Genomic DNA, 17,184 nt, shown 5'->3' on the forward strand with positions numbered 1-17,184 from the left:
ATGTTTACTTAAGATAATTACGAGAATCATCTGTACGTTTGCTGTCATTAATTCTTCTCTGTAATTTTTCTAGCAACCCATACATACAATTCCAGTTCCCTCCAGGGAATGAAGTTATTGGTATACAAATCAAGGGCAAGGAAGAAAAGAATGAGTGGGTTACAAAATTCACAATTTCCTACAGTGTTGATGGAATTGTATGGATTCCACTAAACAAGGTAATACTTTTACAGGCATCAACGGGTTAATTGTGAGAGTGTTGTGGAATAACATGTAATTTTACAATCACAATGCAAGTATGCTGACGGGATATTTTAAACCATCTTTGTAATGACTTTTATTTTTCAGATATTTGACGGCAACTCTGAGGGACACCAGGAAACCATCATTTATTTCAGCCCATCTATCCCATCCAATGCTGCTTATGTCCGTGTTTATCCTATTGAATATCATGAACACATCAGCTTACTTGCTCAACTTCTCCAAGCCTGTTACCCTCCGGGTAAATTACCTATTCCTTATTTTCTTTGTACCACTTTATTGTCAAGTATACTGCTCGGCATCAACAAGAAAATAACTAACCTTGCATATTTTCCCTCACATCAGCTTCCACATCTGCACCTGTAACTACAAGCAAGCCAGCAGTCTCTACTACTACTCCAAAAGAAACCACTAAAACAAAGGTTTACACTACTCCAGAAGAAAGCACGACCACAAAGGTTTCCACAACTGTCAAGACTCAGTCAACTACACGTAAGGCTTCTATACTTATTCTAAGTCTCTGCAGTTCTTGGGCTTACGTAAAACGTATTACTTCACGATCAAACTAGTTGACAATACATTAAATAATAGAATGCATTGGGATGTACTTCCTTCTATACATGTATAAATCTAACTGGAAAAACTGTGCGGCAATCATTAAGATTCCTCTTATATGTTGTTTCATATTAATACAAAATATGACAGGTCTGTAAACTATGAGGGCCTCTAATGTGAATTTCTTTGATTTTCATTGCAGCTTGCTATTATGTAATGCCTATCCCGAAGATAACATACTCCTCCTCAAGTGATGAGCAAACATCGGCAAATTCAGCAAGTTCTGAGGCGGACTCTCATGAATCCTGGACCCCAAACAAACATGACAGGTGTGCCTTATTCTCTTTGCAAATGCCCAAATCAAGGACATGTTTACTTAAGATAATTACGAGAATCATCTGTACGTTTGCTGTCATTAATTCTTCTCTGTAATTTTTCTAGCAACCCATACATACAATTCCAGTTCCCTCCAGGGAATGAAGTTATTGGTATACAAATCAAGGGCAAGGAAGAAAAGAATGAGTGGGTTACAAAATTCACAATTTCCTACAGTGTTGATGGAATTGTATGGATTCCACTAAACAAGGTAATACTTTTACAGGCATCAACGGGTCTTAACATGTTAATTGTGAGAGTGTTGTGGAATAACATGTAATTTTACAATCACAATGCAAGTATGCTGACGGGATATTTTAAACCATCTTTGTAATGACTTTTATTTTTCAGATATTTGACGGCAACTCTGAGGGACACCAGGAAACCATAATTTATTTCAGTCCATCTATCCCATCCAATGCTGCTTATGTCCGTGTTTATCCTATTGAATATCATGAACACATCAGCTTACTTGCTCAACTTCTCCAAGCCTGTTACTCTCCGGGTAAATGACCTAATCCTTATTTTCTTTGTACCACTTTATTGTCAAGTATACTGCTCGGCATCAACAAGAAAATAACTAACCTTGCATATTTTCCCTCACATCAGCTTCCACATCTGCACCTGGTACTACAAGCAAACCAGCAGTCTCTACTACTACTCCGAAAGAAACCACTAAAACAAAGGTTTACACTACTCCAGAAGAAAGCACGACCACAAAGGTTTCCACAACTGTCAAGACTCAGTCAACTACACGTAAGGCTTCTATACTTATTCTAAGTCTCTGCAGTTCTTGGGCTTACGTAAAACTTATTCCTTCACGATCAAACTCTAGTTGACAAAACATTAAATAATGGAATGCATTGGTATGTACTTCCTTCTATATATGTATAAATCTAACTGGAAAAACTGTGCGGCAATCATTAAGATTCATCTTATATGTTGTTTCATATTAATACAAAATATGACAGGTCTGTAAACTATGAGGGCCTCTAATGTGAATTTCTTTGATTTTCATTGCAGCTTGCTATTATGTAATGCCTATCCCGAAGATAACATACTCCTCCTCAAGTGATGAGCAAACATCGGCAAATTCAGCAAGTTCTGAGGCGGACTCTCATGAATCCTGGACCCCAAACAAACATGACAGGTGTGCCTTATTCTCTTTGCAAATGCCCAAATCAAGGACATGTTTACTTAAGATAATTACGAGAATCATCTGTACGTTTGCTGTCATTAATTCTTCTCTGTAATTTTTCTAGCAACCCATACATACAATTCCAGTTCCCTCCAGGGAATGAAGTTATTGGTATACAAATCAAGGGCAAGGAAGAAAAGAATGAGTGGGTTACAAAATTCACAATTTCCTACAGTGTTGATGGAATTGTATGGATTCCACTAAACAAGGTAATACTTTTACAGGCATCAACGGGTCTTAACATGTTAATTGTGAGAGTGTTGTGGAATAACATGTAATTTTACAATCACAATGCAAGTATGCTGACGGGATATTTTAAACCATCTTTGTAATGACTTTTATTTTTCAGATATTTGACGGCAACTCTGAGGGACACCAGGAAACCATAATTTATTTCAGTCCATCTATCCCATCCAATGCTGCTTATGTCCGTGTTTATCCTATTGAATATCATGAACACATCAGCTTACTTGCTCAACTTCTCCAAGCCTGTTACTCTCCGGGTAAATGACCTAATCCTTATTTTCTTTGTACCACTTTATTGTCAAGTATACTGCTCGGCATCAACAAGAAAATAACTAACCTTGCATATTTTCCCTCACATCAGCTTCCACATCTGCACCTGGTACTACAAGCAAACCAGCAGTCTCTACTACTACTCCGAAAGAAACCACTAAAACAAAGGTTTACACTACTCCAGAAGAAAGCACGACCACAAAGGTTTCCACAACTGTCAAGACTCAGTCAACTACACGTAAGGCTTCTATACTTATTCTAAGTCTCTGCAGTTCTTGGGCTTACGTAAAACTTATTCCTTCACGATCAAACTCTAGTTGACAAAACATTAAATAATGGAATGCATTGGTATGTACTTCCTTCTATATATGTATAAATCTAACTGGAAAAACTGTGCGGCAATCATTAAGATTCCTCTTATATGTTGTTTCATATTAATACAAAATATGACAGGTCTGTAAACTATGAGGGCCTCTAATGTGAATTTCTTTGATTTTCATTGCAGCTTGCTATTATGTAATGCCTATCCCGAAGATGACATACTCCTCCTCAAGTGATGAGCAAACATCGGCAAATTCAGCAAGTTCTGAGGCGGACTCTCATGAATCCTGGACCCCAAACAAACATGACAGGTGCGCCTTATTCTCTTCGCAAATGCCCAAATCAAGGACATGTTTACTTAAGATAATTATGAGAATCATCTGTACGTTTGCTGTCATTAATTCTTCTCTGTAATTTTTCTAGCAACCCATACATACAATTCCAGTTCCCTCCAGGGAATGAAGTTATTGGTATACAAATCAAGGGCAAGGAAGAAAAGAATGAGTGGGTTACCAAATTCACAATTTCCTACAGTGTTGATGGTATTGTATGGATTCCACTAAACAAGGTAATACTTTTACAGGCGTCAACGAGTCTTAACATGTGAATTGGGCGAGTGTTGTGGAATAACATGTAATTTTACAATCACAATGCAAGTATGTTGACGGAATATTTTAAACTATCTTTGTAATGGCTTTTTTTTTTCAGATATTTGACGGCAACTCTGAGGGACACCCGGAAACCATAATTTATTTCAGCCCATCTATCCCATCCAATGCTGCTTATGTCCGTGTTTATCCTATTGAATATCATGAGCACATCAGCTTACTTGCTCAACTTCTCCAAGCCTGTTACCCTCAGGGTAAATGACCTATTCCTTATTTCTCTGTGCCAATTTACCCCTTCATTTATAGCTTGGTACACACGGTGTCTTATCATTTGTAATGTAACTCTTCTTCCTTTTTATTATGATTGCATCCAGAAATTAAAATTTACATATTACTACCCCACTTTTACTGGGTTATTTTTTAAACAAAGTACATAAATTTGAATTAATGTTGCTTATGAAATTTAGTTTCCAAATGTTAGTGTTTGTACAACGTCGAGAAAAAAAAACACGAAATTAGCAACAGAAGGAACATAGGAGATGGATGAGAATGTATGTATGTAGCCAACCATGCTAATCAGATGTGTGGAGTGGAAGGCCGGGTCAAGAGAGGAGAATGGGCAATAGAGAACAGATGAGCTTTGATAGAAGAATGATAGGAGGTCAAGGAGGGTGACTGCTTAATGTACAGGGGAAGTTTATGCCAGCGGAGGGGTGCAAGGAGGGAGAAGGAACAAAACGAGATTGGGCACAGGTAGGAGGGTCAGCGAGAGACAGAGAAGATTGCGGACAAGAGGGGACATATAAGGGAATGAGAGAGGAAAATTAAGGTGCGGCAAGGCCACGGAGAATATTTTTAAAGTCGAGCGTCGGTTATTTAAAAAGACTGCGATAGTAAACAGGAAGCCAGTGAAGTTGAAGGATCAGAGGCAAAGTGTGAGACTTGAATGAAATATTGAAAATAATCTGCATAGAAGCATTTTGAATAAAGCAATCATGGACCCATCACCACTCTACCTGACTGTAGACAAATATTGTCTATAATATCTGTAATACTCTGATTCACAATACATGCAATTGGCCACAATGTTATTTTTATGTAAATTGTATTCTTAATTAAATGCTTATAATTTGTTCATGTCTCCCCCTCGCCCCCCTTCAGATACATCAACAGCTGTGCCAACAACAACTGGTTTGTAATTATTTGTTAATTCAATTAGGGACTGACTCGTGTGTAATTCGATCCTAACATTTTATTTTGAAAAACATGAACAATTCTTGTGTGCAATAGTGATCTTGGAAACTTCTCCAAATTCATTCATGGACATTAATTGAATGCAAAATCCTGTCGTGAGCTCTTAAAGCCACATTCTTTTTGTTTACAAAGACATGTCTTCACTCAACAAATTTACCAATTCACTCTCAGTAACCGTATTTTAGTTGCTAGCTCACAATTGTGGTCATCGAATGTATCTGATGTGACTCTCCCCTGGGTAAACTCTTGTGAAAAAATTAGTTGTCTAGATGTAGTAACAAGTAACACCAATGCTTGAGAGGCAAGGACAACCCAACATAATTGCCAGCCATGATGGGTTTTCATTACCAGGTTATTTACTCGCAAATGTATCCAGCTTTAATAGAAGACATTTGCTTCTGTTTCTGTTTGTATGATCCATGCAGCTTGTGTAAAGCCAATGGGCATCAAAGAATTCACAGCCACATCCTCAAGGAGTTCGGAAGAAGGGCCCAGCAGTGCCCCCCTGTACTCTGTGCATGCATGGGCTGCTGCTGTTAACAGCGAGTATGATGGATATTTTCACTTACAAATAACATATTACACTTGTCAGTCTTCCATGACAGAAAATTCACTCAAAGAATAATTACACCACAAATGTACTCCTTTATATCAGACAATATAACGGACAGGGGCGGTTTCTTCATTAGGGCGATTGGGCGACGCACCACCAATGTCATTCAACCACAGAGTCACGCTAGCCGTCACTGTGCCTCTGGATATAGTCCAATCAGCGTCATGTCACGTTCTGTGGAGTACCGCCTCTTTTTGGGCGATTTCACTCCGGTGAGAATCGCCCAGAGTGTTCCCATAGACTTACATTCAAAGATGTTTTTTTTCGAACGGGGGGCGCTGCAATGCATTATCTATGGCTTACGGGCGGGCTCGCACTAATGTGCTTACGTCATCATACGTAAGCACTTTTCAGTCAACAATTTTATTTGTCGCCACCTAGTGGAATCTTTAATAAAATAAACTTGAGTGGATTGTATTAATATTGAGTATAGAAACAAACAAGATGTATTGTAAGAGTCACTTTATTTTTCATTAATATTAAAGAAGTGAAGTTGCCTTTACATGCTTAAGCTGTTAATTTATCCTTTGCATGGGTGGACCTTATCCTTATAAATCATCCAGACATTTGCCCCCCCTGAGAGATTTTGCAGGAGCCGCCACTGATAACGGATAATACCTTTGCATACAATTAAGTTAATAATCTAACAAAGACAAACTATTTTCAAAGTAGGTTGACAGATGCAACTAATAATTTAGAGCAAAGTGGACTCCTTATAGTAAGGGTAAAAAAGGCAGGCAGTGGTGGTGCATGCCCGTGACTCAGCACTGTGCAGGGGAGAATAGATGATTCACACAAATGTTGTGAAACTGCCTTCTCATTGAGGTCGAGGTACCATACAATGGCGTACCAGGAGAGCACAGTACAGCAAAATGCAGTCTCCACCTGTTCCATCTGTATGGGATAGAGTGCTGCGCCCTCGCATACGTGGGGTTTTCCCTGGGTGCTCCCGTTTCCTCCAACATGTAAACACTCATGAATAGACTGATAACAATAATAATATATAGAGGGCCACAGAGCCTGGCCGATTGTTAGCTGCCTCCCCGCTTGTCTGTGGTTCCTTGAACCTCGAAGTCATTCTCCCTATTCGACAGTGAGTGAATACTGTGGACGTTACAAATGTAAAATATTATGCCCATCTTCACCCACTATTTTTCCTGACAGATTCCAGCACCTGGAATTAATACTACCTTCATCGAGGAATGTATTTGCCATAACCACACAAGGCAATCCAAATGCTGATGAGTGGGTTGAATCCTACAAAGTCTCTTACAGCAATGATGGTATCAACTGGAACACCATCGCTCAGGTAATGCATAGATAAAACATTTTTGTTCTGTAGTTGCAGCTTTATCTTTGCTCTAAACATAACACTGTTTCATTATCATCAAAAAGTTTGTTGAGTATTTTCCTCTGCATTGCACATCATTCTTTGTGTTCACTAAAGAATATGAATTTGTTCGTGTTAATTGACTTGCTAAATATGCGCAGTTTTTTTAGCTCTTTAAGGACGTTACTTTAAAAAAATGTTTATGCTATGGTTCATGTAAAAGACAACAGCTATGGTTCATCTAAAAAATCAGACACATAACATACACTTAGGGATTGATTAGTTCAGCTATTACTCACCCACTGTTGTTGTTACCCACGGCTAAGAATTAAACTCGCAGTATGCGAACCACTCTGCCTCACACCCCATTTCATTTGTGTAATTCCTTAACCATTTGATAGCAGCTTGTATTTCTAATACCTCTGACATCTATGAAAGTGTAGTGCTTGGAGAAGTACTTTTGGTTGCATGTTTAAATTGCTCAAACAGTTGAGGGACTGTATTGGTAGTGGTGCAAGCCACAAACAAAAACACTCAACACCTTCATAAATAGTACGACAGGACAAGAACAAAATAAATAGCAGTGCTGATGTTTTGGACAACTGTCCTTCAGGTCAAAGAGAGAGGTAATAGAGATTGACTGACTTTTAGTTGGATATTGCTATTCATGCTGAATATATTTAAGGGTTTAATTACAAAATCATCACAATGCTTCCTCAAAATGTTTACACTCATTGGTCGGTAATGAATATGAGATGCATTGCACGACAATAATGCCTCTGGGACAACAATAAAAAAAACAGGTGTGTTGGTGGTGCTGGCCACCGACTCTCTCGTGTGCCATGCCGGCCTTCATAGGTGCTCGCTAACATACACACACACATATCGGAATTTAAAAAAACAGTATGGATCACTACATGGAGAATTGCACATACCAACTCTTACGTTCACATTTGCGTGGCCATATATCTGGATAAGTGAAACATTAACCTTTTGTGTTCGTAATTATTTCAGGTGTTTCCGGGCAACCAGGACAAGAACTCGCTTAAGACAAATTACATAAGTCCTTCAGAGCCTCTGTACATCAGCTATATCCGTATTATCCCTATTAGTTGGCATAACCACATAAGCTTGCGTGTGGAGGTGCTTGGAGAATGCATCACAGGTTTGTTGTGTTTTTTCTGTGTGCCTAAACATTTTATTTACTACTAAATCACAGCACTTGGAAAGATTGTTTCGCATGTGCTAACTGCAAACGTTCTTGTTTACAGACACTCCTACGACGACTGGTACGACGACTGGTACGACGACTGGTACGACGACTGGTACGACGACTGGTACGACGACTGGTACTACCTCATCTACCACAAGTAAGAACACGACTTTTTATATTTCATTGCCCACTTATAAACGTGTTGTTTTGTGCAACATCAAATAATGGGTCGTACAAGTGTAAAAATGGTTCGAAGCTTTCGTGACTGCAGGTGTATTTGTCACTGTCATATAAATTGTGTTACGTGTAAGGACATTTGTTACACCACACTCAACATCTATATATCCCACTCATCTTAAGCATCCTATAAATCACGTGACTTATGTGTGGCCACCCCGACCATAAATCTCTCACTTCTGCTCGCTTCTTCCTTTTCTTTCCCTCCCCTCTCATCATCATCACCCTATCATCCCTGACACCTTGGCCCAGTCATTCCTTGACTCCCTCTTGCCCTTCCTGCCCACTGCTACCTCATCTTGAGCAGTGCCCTCTTTGTCTGACTTTGGGGACTTCTGTCCCAGCATCCTTTCTCGTCCCTTTCTCTTTTTCCATGCATAATATCATTGACTCTACCCCCCTTCCCGTGTTGTAGCCATGGGTAAAAACTTCTGACGTGCCCATTTGCCGGTATATTCCTTCTATGTATCAGATTTTTTTTATGAACATGTAACTCTGTGCAAACGTTTGGCTTCAAATCACGTCTTCGTAAAAAAATTAATATCAGTTATGAGACAAGTACATTCGAATAGAATTTGCTATTAAAATGGTTCTTGCCATAATGTATTTAAAGATGATGTCTAAATTCCTGTGAAGTAAGCTATGCTACTTGGTAAAAAAAAAGATACAATACATTGTAAAAAAATGTTCAAATGTTGCAAGGTGCAAATATTATATGACAAAAATGTACATAAACACCATTTGCACTAGAAATGTAGGTTACAATTATATCACATAGATATTGCATTTGAAAATTGCATTTAACATATATATAAATGTACATATTCACCAAAAACTGTTTAAACACTACCAATAATATTTAAGCTGCTGTGAGCATATTAGACTTGCAATTCAGAGGACCCCTGCTTGATTCCATTTCCCGGCAAAACCATCTGGATAAATGGGTACGTTTCTTAAACCTTACCACCTCTTGTCCACCCAGCAATATAAATGCCTACACAATAGTCGATTGGCAGAAGAGTAGGCTTAAAGCCCACCGGACAAGCATCCCTAGCGCCACCTTTAGTGGAGGTCATTCTACACAGCAGTGGCATGACCAAGAAATTGCGCCGGGCTACTTTACTCACGATAAATGTCTGTTATGTCACAGGGCTGTGTCCATCGGGCTCCGAGTGGAGCATGTGCATAACGGCCTGCGAAAAGATGTGCCAGGGCATGCAATACTACTTTGGGCAGTGCCAGCCCCCGCACATGGCTCCCTGTATCCCTGGATGCACAAGTCCAGAATGCGGTCCAGGAGAGCTTAAGGCTGACCTGACCACATGTGTCCAGATACAGGACTGCGTTTGCAGATTGCCCGATGGGACTGTGGTTCCTGTAAGTGACCCAGCGCACAGAGACATAGCATGTAACTGTAACAGATTATTTTCTTTGTCACATGCATCTCATCATCATGTACTGTAAATCCAGTCTTTATGTGGATAGAAATATATTTTTTGATAAAAAATATAATATATGAAAGTTACATGTTACACTAAAAAGTATGGACCTACTATTGATTTATATCTTTATTTTTATTTTTTTTATGGACACACAACATTCGTGATTTATATAAATATTGGTGATTGGTTTCCATATCTCAGAAACATTTGTATGTATTGTTTCATTACAGCCTGCTGGGTCTGTGACCACACCAGATGGACAAAGATGCACATGCTTTGGAAATCAACTTATCTGCACACAATCAACAACGTCACCACCTCCAACATCAACATCACCACCACCAACAACGTCACCACCTCCAACATCAACATCACCACCACCAACAACGTCACCACCTCCAACATCAACATCACCACCACCAACAACGTCACCACCTCCAACATCAACATCACCACCACCAACAACGTCACCACCTCCAACATCAACATCACCACCACCAACAACGTCACCACCTCCAACATCAACATCACCACCACCTCCAACATCAACAACGTCACCACCACCTCCAACATCAACAACGTCACCACCACCGCCAACATCAACAACGTCGCCACCACCTCCAACATCAACAACGTCGCCACCACCTCCAACATCAACAACGCCACCACCTTCAACATCAACACCGCCACCAAGTGAAAAATGTCCAAACATGACTGTAGATCTTGACAACAGCACCTGTTCAAGCTGTCTCGAAGGACTTTACTGCTACAAGGGAGCCTGCGTGCATTTGTATGACTGTCCGTGTGTAGTAAATGGTGCTGTATATGAGCACGGAAGTATTTGGAACGAGTTGTGCAAAACATGCATGTGCATAGATGGAAACGTTGAATGCATAATGCAAACATGTCTCGTTACAAGTCAGGAAGGATGCTCGGTTGGTGAATATTACGTATTGGAAGCGGACAGTTGCTGTGGAATTTGTAAACCTTGCTGCAATAACTCTCAGTTTAACTGCCACTCGAGCGGATGTCAATGCATCCCAAATTCCTGGGTGTGTGACGGCACCGATGACTGCACAGGAGGAGAAGACGAGGACAACTGTGTCACTTCGACCGTGGTCTACTCAACTAGTCCACCACCAGTAACCACCACGGGAGAAATCACAACCGTCATAATCACAACACCTCAGCCCACAACCTACACAACCGAACACACTTTCAGTACAAGTCAACCACCGGTTGGAACGACGACAAGGTGGTCCACAACCACTTCACCACCAGAGGGCTGCATTTACATGGGCGTTTTCTATCCCGTTAATGGTTCCTGGCCAAGTGGTGCCAATGGATGCGGACAATGCTACTGTCGTTCACAGGACACGGTCAAGTGTGACTATTCAAACTGCGAGCAGACGTGCATTGCTGCAAGTGACCAGCTGAAAATGTTCGATGATCAGCAGTACCAAATTGACTACTGTTCTCATGTATTGGCAAAGGACTGTGCAAATAGCACCTTTGAAATAGTATACGTGCTCAAGTGTAGTGGCGATGGAAATAACTGCACTGGAGCGGTTCACATTGCAACAAGTGATACTATCCTCGTGTTGGAGTCAATCAATTATGTAATTGTTAATGATATCAGCTATACAGCGGCACAAATTCAAATTATTGGCCTGCACATAAATGGCATAAATATTTCTTATGTCACTGACAGTCAGATACTCGTGTCATCCAGTCTTGGTTTCAAAGTAATATGGAAGAATGGATATGAAACGCAAGTTGTGGTCGACGAAAGTCTGAAGGGACGTGTCTGTGGGCTTTGTGGAAATGCCAATGGCAACAAAATGGACGACTTTGTCTTCAAGAACGGCACTGCAGCAGCAAACATAAGTGACTTTATAAAGAGCTGGGAGGTTGGTACAAATCTGTGCACCAAACCTAATACAACGTGCTTGGAATCCAAGGAGGCAATTGAAATTTGCAAAGCCATCTTTTCACCAGTATTCTTAGAATGTCAGGGTTGGGTGGATCCAAACTTATATTATAACCTTTGCCTCACGGACGTCTGCAAATGCATTGACGCAAATGCATCCATCTCCGCTGCCAGCCAATGCAAATGCCCATCATTTGCCTCCTACACCCAGCAATGTATGAACCAGGGCAAGTGCATTAATTGGCGTGTCCCTGTCAACTGTCCAGTCAACTGCAATAACAACATGGTGTACAAGGAGTGTGCCTCCGGTTGTCCAAAGACATGCACTAACATCAACGGCCAGCCACAAAACAATTGTGCTATACCACTCACATCTGGTTGCATGTGTCCCGACGACAAAGTGTGGGACGGCAATTCTTGTGTCGGAATTGACTCTTGCAATCCGTGCGTATGTACTGGCTATGGCGATCCTCACTACATAACATTCGATGGAAAATATTATCCATTCATGGGGAATTGTTCATATGTGCTTGTGAATGACACCCTATCTAATGACCTCCTTATATACGCCACAAATGAGTACTGTACTGCGTCTACGACAATGACATGTACTAAATCGGTGACAGTGCTCTACAAAGGCAACAAAGTTACTTTGCTACTTAACAAGTACATAAACGCCAACGGCGCTTTACTAAAGCTCCCACCTTCAAGGGTAATAGGTAGCGTAATCTTTGTACAGCTTGTTGGTCTGATTGAAGTATTAACCATCCCTGAGATTGGTCTGAAGCTAACATTCACGCCGAGTAATATGGCCTTCCGAATTGAACTACCCCCATCAATTTGGTGGAACAGAACTGAAGGGTTGTGTGGCAGCTGTGATGGCAATCCAAGAGACGACTTCATTACCAACAATGGCAGTCTAGTGAAAGACAGTGACGAGTTTGGATACAGCTGGGAAATTTCACCGGACAACAAGACAATTTGCTACCCACAACCACCTCATATATGTAATACTACTGACTGCTGTGTCAACGGAGCTCCAGTCAACGTCTGCGATGTCATTTACACCACAGCTTTCAAGGCCTGCCACCCATTAGTGAATCCAGATGTGTACTACAACTCCTGCAGATTTGATGTTTGTAAGCTTGGTGGAAACCAGTCAGCATGTGCTTCATTAGAAGAGTATTCCAAGGAGTGCCTAAAGGTTGGCATTTGTATCAATTGGAGGAACTCTTCACTTTGCCCATACGAATGCCCAGCTCCATACCAATACCGACCATGTGCCCCAACTTGTCCAAAGACCTGCGATAACTACGAAAACTATCAACCTTCAACTTGTGATAGAATTGAGGGCTGTATGTGTCCAGATGATTACGTATATTACAACGACACATGCATAGCACCTTCAAGGTGTCCAAAATGCATTGGCAATGACGGCACAGCATACGCGCCAGGTGACAAGTGGTATCCTGATGGCAACAGATGCACCGAGTGTGAGTGCAGCACTATGGCTCCTGGTGGCTCATATAGAGCACTTTGCAAAGCATACAGTTGCCTTTTTGAAAATGTCACTTGTGCAGATGGCCAGAAGAAGCACAGTGTATTGGACAGCAATGGTTGCTGCACGACAGACATCTGCCTACCCTGCGAAGACAGCGACTGCATAAACCCACTGCCCATACCCACATGTGACGTTGGCGAGGAGCTTGTCCTGCAAGAAGTAAAGGAATGCTGCAAGAAATACAAGTGTCAGTGCGTACCATCCTCGTGCCAAAATGAAGTACCCGTGTGCATAGCGGACTACGTCCTAAACGTGATTAACCCATCAGCTTGCTGCAAGATCTACAACTGTGTATGCCCTGAAGTTTGTCCCAACAGCTCACAGCCTCCAACAGATATCCCATTCGGCTACAAAGTCATCAACATAAATGAAGGTGGATGCTGCCCTGTCTATCGCATCGTCTGCGACAAAGAGATATGCAAGAGTGTACCTCCACCCGTGTGTATTGCTCCTAAAATTCTTCATGTCACGGTTGAGCCTTGCTGCAACAAGACTGAGTGTGTTTGCCCTTCATGCGACGATGTGGTTGTTCCAGTATGTGGACAATACGAGGTGCTGCAGACCACTGAAGGGCCATGCTGCAATTCTTATTCATGCATCTGCGATTCCAGCAAGTGTCCAGTGTATAATATCAGTTGCCAATTAGTCAACCAGATGGTGGTGGCTGGTGAGGTAGTGCCATGCTGTGGGCCAATTCCGGTATGCCAATGTAAACCTTCGTGCGCACCATCGCATTGTCCTGAAGATTCTTTGTCCGTCGTCACAGGGCAAGACGCCTGTAATTGTTCAATTTACGAGTGCCGTCCACGGCAATGCCTTTTCGATGGCCAGATTTATCCTGTTGACAGCACATGGGGAGTGGATGTATGCACAGTATGCTTCTGTGAAGAGGTTGATCAAAACTTCAGAATACGCTGTGAAGTGGAGAGCTGCGCACCATGTGGTCTGGTAAGTTGTGCATGATCTCAAAACAATTATTTAATAACGTTCATTGATTTGCACACGTGTTCTTCTACCTTTTCAAAAATATATATTCACTACCTCCTGCTTCATTTATATTTAAAGTCTTCGTCACCTTTTTTATGAGCATAATTAATTTCTTACTTGTGTTAAGTTTACATATTCTCAAACAATTATGCAGCTCCTGAAATTTACATTGTGACGTGTCATTATTTTACCAGGGACTTGCAAACTCACCTATTGCTGGCACCTGCTGTGGAGAATGTGTGGAGGTGAACTGCACCACTTATGACAACGGTGTCATCAAGATGTATCAGGTAAGATGTGCAGAGTAAACATTTACAATGTAAAGTTTTAAATATAATTAATATAGCACTTTCAAAAGGATGTAGAGTACACAAAATAAGCATGTGCCTTTGTATCTAGGTATGTATGATATATTGTTCTGGAAGTCCTGTAGACCGATGGACTGGACACATTTTAGGCGGATGATTATATTTTTTCTCTTATTTACGTAACGTATCTATATATAGGCTCTTTAATATAAATGAATCATTGCTCATTATTTATACAAAACCAAATAAAGCAAATGCTTGTGAGCAGATTGAAATGAGAAACAGCATAGGTTTCCAATCCTTCTGATCAATCTCTCATTGGGCTAAATTATTTGTTTTGGTATTTGTCCACAAAGAAAATGTAATATCTTTAAATAAAATAGGGAATCATATAACACTAAACTTAAGAGGGCTAGTTTAAAATTTCCCACAGGTACAACAAATATCAGTGTATGAAATGTCTCACACAATGAGCCAAGCAAGAAAAACACCCACATATTCCACGCACTTTCAACAACATAGAACATTTCACATTGATTTTAAGTTTACAGGCCAAAATACAAAAACTATCAATATTCAACAAAAAAGCGACACATTGCAACTGCATGACAGTGTTATTGGGTTTTTTTAATCAATGTGCTCATTTACCTCCTTCAGCCTGGCGAGCAATGGAATCCGGATTTCGAGTCGTGCACAACCTGCATTTGCGTGGAGTCTTTGGGGCAAGTGTCTGAGGTCTGCAACACCATCCGCTGTGATCCTGTCCCCGACGACTGCAAGCCGGTAAGTGCCTTCACGATAGCACCATCAGTAGCAGTCATGCCAAAAACATGCTCGTTCCAGGAATACGAACCACGATACCTTGCCGATCTCGACGAGCATAAACCATCACGCAAACTCTGGTGATCCCTGCAGCGGCTTTTGGCTAACCATCGAACAAAGATGGTCACTGCTTTGCGCGATTTCAGATTCGCTTCTGATATTAGGAAGCCACTGGAGCAATGCACTTTCAAATCGAGATTGAAAACGTATTTCTTTAGACATTATTTTGTGTTTAGTGTTTAGTTTGTTGTTCTTCCTCTGTACCTCTGATTAGCACATTTGGCTACATCCAGTGCAAAATAAGTTCAACATACACACCTCATATTATCTGTATTGTGTATAGTATATAAATTATGTATTCTGTACGTAAAGCTCAACATATAGTACTTCAGTATACACTTTTTTTTTTACAAAAGCCTTTCATTAATTATCAAAATGTCACAATGCAGGACCCTCCTCCCAAAAGTCTTCAGATACGGTAATGTGGATAAAGGGTAGGTTAGAACTTTTAAAAATATTAAAGAGAACACAATTAATAACAGCAATTTACATTACAGGAGAACATTGTTCAAGATGGATGCTGCCTGAAATGTCTCACATACAACGAGCCAAGTAAGAAAAACACCCACTTATATTCCACGCACTTTCAACAACACAAAGTATATCATCCCCTGAGATAAGACGCTTGAGAATGTTTTATGGTGTAGAACCAATTTAATATATACCAAGACATTGGTGGATATCTTTATGATCCATATGCCCTCTGTAACAATCACTCATTCCTCGGCCCTTGCCATCTTGCCGTCTAAATCATACTATTTTTGTACTGCTTTAAAGCAATGTAAAGTACTTTGAGCTAAAGTGCTCTATAAATATAAAATAAGAGTCAATTACCTAAGACAAATTTAAATTATGAATGTTTTTTGTAATGTGCTATTTTTCCCTATGTACAAACATGTCCAACAAACTCGTCAAAACTATGCATTTGCATTTAAATCCTGTGTGCACTATTCACGCGTATAAAGCATAGGCTAATTAACACCAAGAAGTTTCCGAAAACACTGATAGCCACATTGTTCTAATGCCCGTTCTCTCCCAAAAATTCCAGACATGACGTGTCAACCTGTTCTGGTAAACGGCAAGAGCACGCCAATCAGCGCCGAAGGCTGCATTAGCCACGAGTTCGTGGACGTGATGGAGTGCGCGGGTACCTGCTCGGCCACCACCCTCTACTCTGCCGAGACTGACACTTTCGACCGCCGCTGCGGTTGCTGCGCTCCCGCCCTGACAGAGAAGCGCTCGGTGCAGCTCTTCTGTCCCAATGGCAGCCAAAAGGCGCACAGTTACACTTATGTGCAGTCGTGCTCCTGCCAATACAGCCAATGCCCCGAGTGAAAACAAAAAGTGTGACCCGACCGAACGGACTAAACGGACCGACCACAGACCTGATATTAGTGTGTTGTCACATGTATGTAGTGTCAACGCTAATAAAATATTAGATGAATTTTAAATAGTAAAATGACAGTTTTAAGTCCACGTAGATGTACTGATATAAAACAGTTGCACATCATTACAAATGTTGCTTTTAGTGTAATTGTATGTAGTGTTCCAAATTACCAAAAATAAACGATATCCAGCATTGTTGCAACAAAA

At 40.8% G+C, this 17,184-nt stretch overlaps 1 protein-coding gene and 3 long non-coding RNA genes across 4 annotated transcripts; all 4 read left to right on the plus strand.

Annotated features, from left to right (window-relative positions):
• Positions 1-63: 63 nt before the first annotated feature.
• On the plus strand, positions 64-1,145 carry LOC144724573 (uncharacterized). The gene is made up of 4 exons (XR_013586517.1): positions 64-218; positions 349-502; positions 607-753; positions 1,019-1,145. It is a non-coding gene; the product is annotated as an uncharacterized LOC144724573 (long non-coding RNA).
• A 102-nt stretch (positions 1,146-1,247) lies between these two features.
• LOC144724585 (uncharacterized) lies at positions 1,248-2,341 on the plus strand. Its single transcript, XR_013586529.1, has 4 exons — positions 1,248-1,402; positions 1,543-1,696; positions 1,801-1,947; positions 2,215-2,341. It is a non-coding gene; the product is annotated as an uncharacterized LOC144724585 (long non-coding RNA).
• A 102-nt stretch (positions 2,342-2,443) lies between these two features.
• On the plus strand, positions 2,444-3,521 carry LOC144724588 (uncharacterized). The gene is made up of 4 exons (XR_013586531.1): positions 2,444-2,598; positions 2,739-2,892; positions 2,997-3,143; positions 3,411-3,521. It is a non-coding gene; the product is annotated as an uncharacterized LOC144724588 (long non-coding RNA).
• Positions 3,522-3,653: 132 nt separating this feature from the next.
• LOC144724568 (uncharacterized) lies at positions 3,654-17,184 on the plus strand. The gene is made up of 13 exons (XM_078603841.1): positions 3,654-3,794; positions 3,935-4,088; positions 4,996-5,025; positions 5,514-5,634; positions 6,866-7,010; positions 8,046-8,196; positions 8,303-8,401; positions 9,632-9,858; positions 10,154-14,362; positions 14,596-14,691; positions 15,367-15,492; positions 16,089-16,143; positions 16,640-17,184. The coding sequence occupies exons 4-13, from the start codon at positions 5,528-5,530 to the stop codon at positions 16,924-16,926; spliced, it is 5,502 nt and encodes a 1,833-aa protein (XP_078459967.1). The 5' UTR covers positions 3,654-3,794; positions 3,935-4,088; positions 4,996-5,025; positions 5,514-5,527; the 3' UTR covers positions 16,927-17,184.

The sequence above is a fragment of the Lampetra planeri genome, chromosome 21 (genome assembly GCF_965212315.1).
Source record: "Lampetra planeri chromosome 21, kcLamPlan1.2.h2, whole genome shotgun sequence".
Classification (NCBI taxonomy): domain Eukaryota; kingdom Metazoa; phylum Chordata; class Hyperoartia; order Petromyzontiformes; family Petromyzontidae; genus Lampetra; species Lampetra planeri.

What these genes read in the sequence shown, in the direction of transcription:
- LOC144724568 (XM_078603841.1), top strand. Translation starts at nt 5,528, where the DNA reads ATGGGCATCAAAGAATTCACAGCCACATCCTCAAGGAGTTCGGAAGAA. An exon ending in GCTGCTGCTGTTAACAGCGA is followed by an intron (nt 5,635 to 6,865) that starts GTATGATGGATA and finishes TTTTCCTGACAG; the next exon opens with ATTCCAGCACCTGGAATTAA. An exon ending in TACTACCTCATCTACCACAA is followed by an intron (nt 8,402 to 9,631) that starts GTAAGAACACGA and finishes GTTATGTCACAG; the next exon opens with GGCTGTGTCCATCGGGCTCC.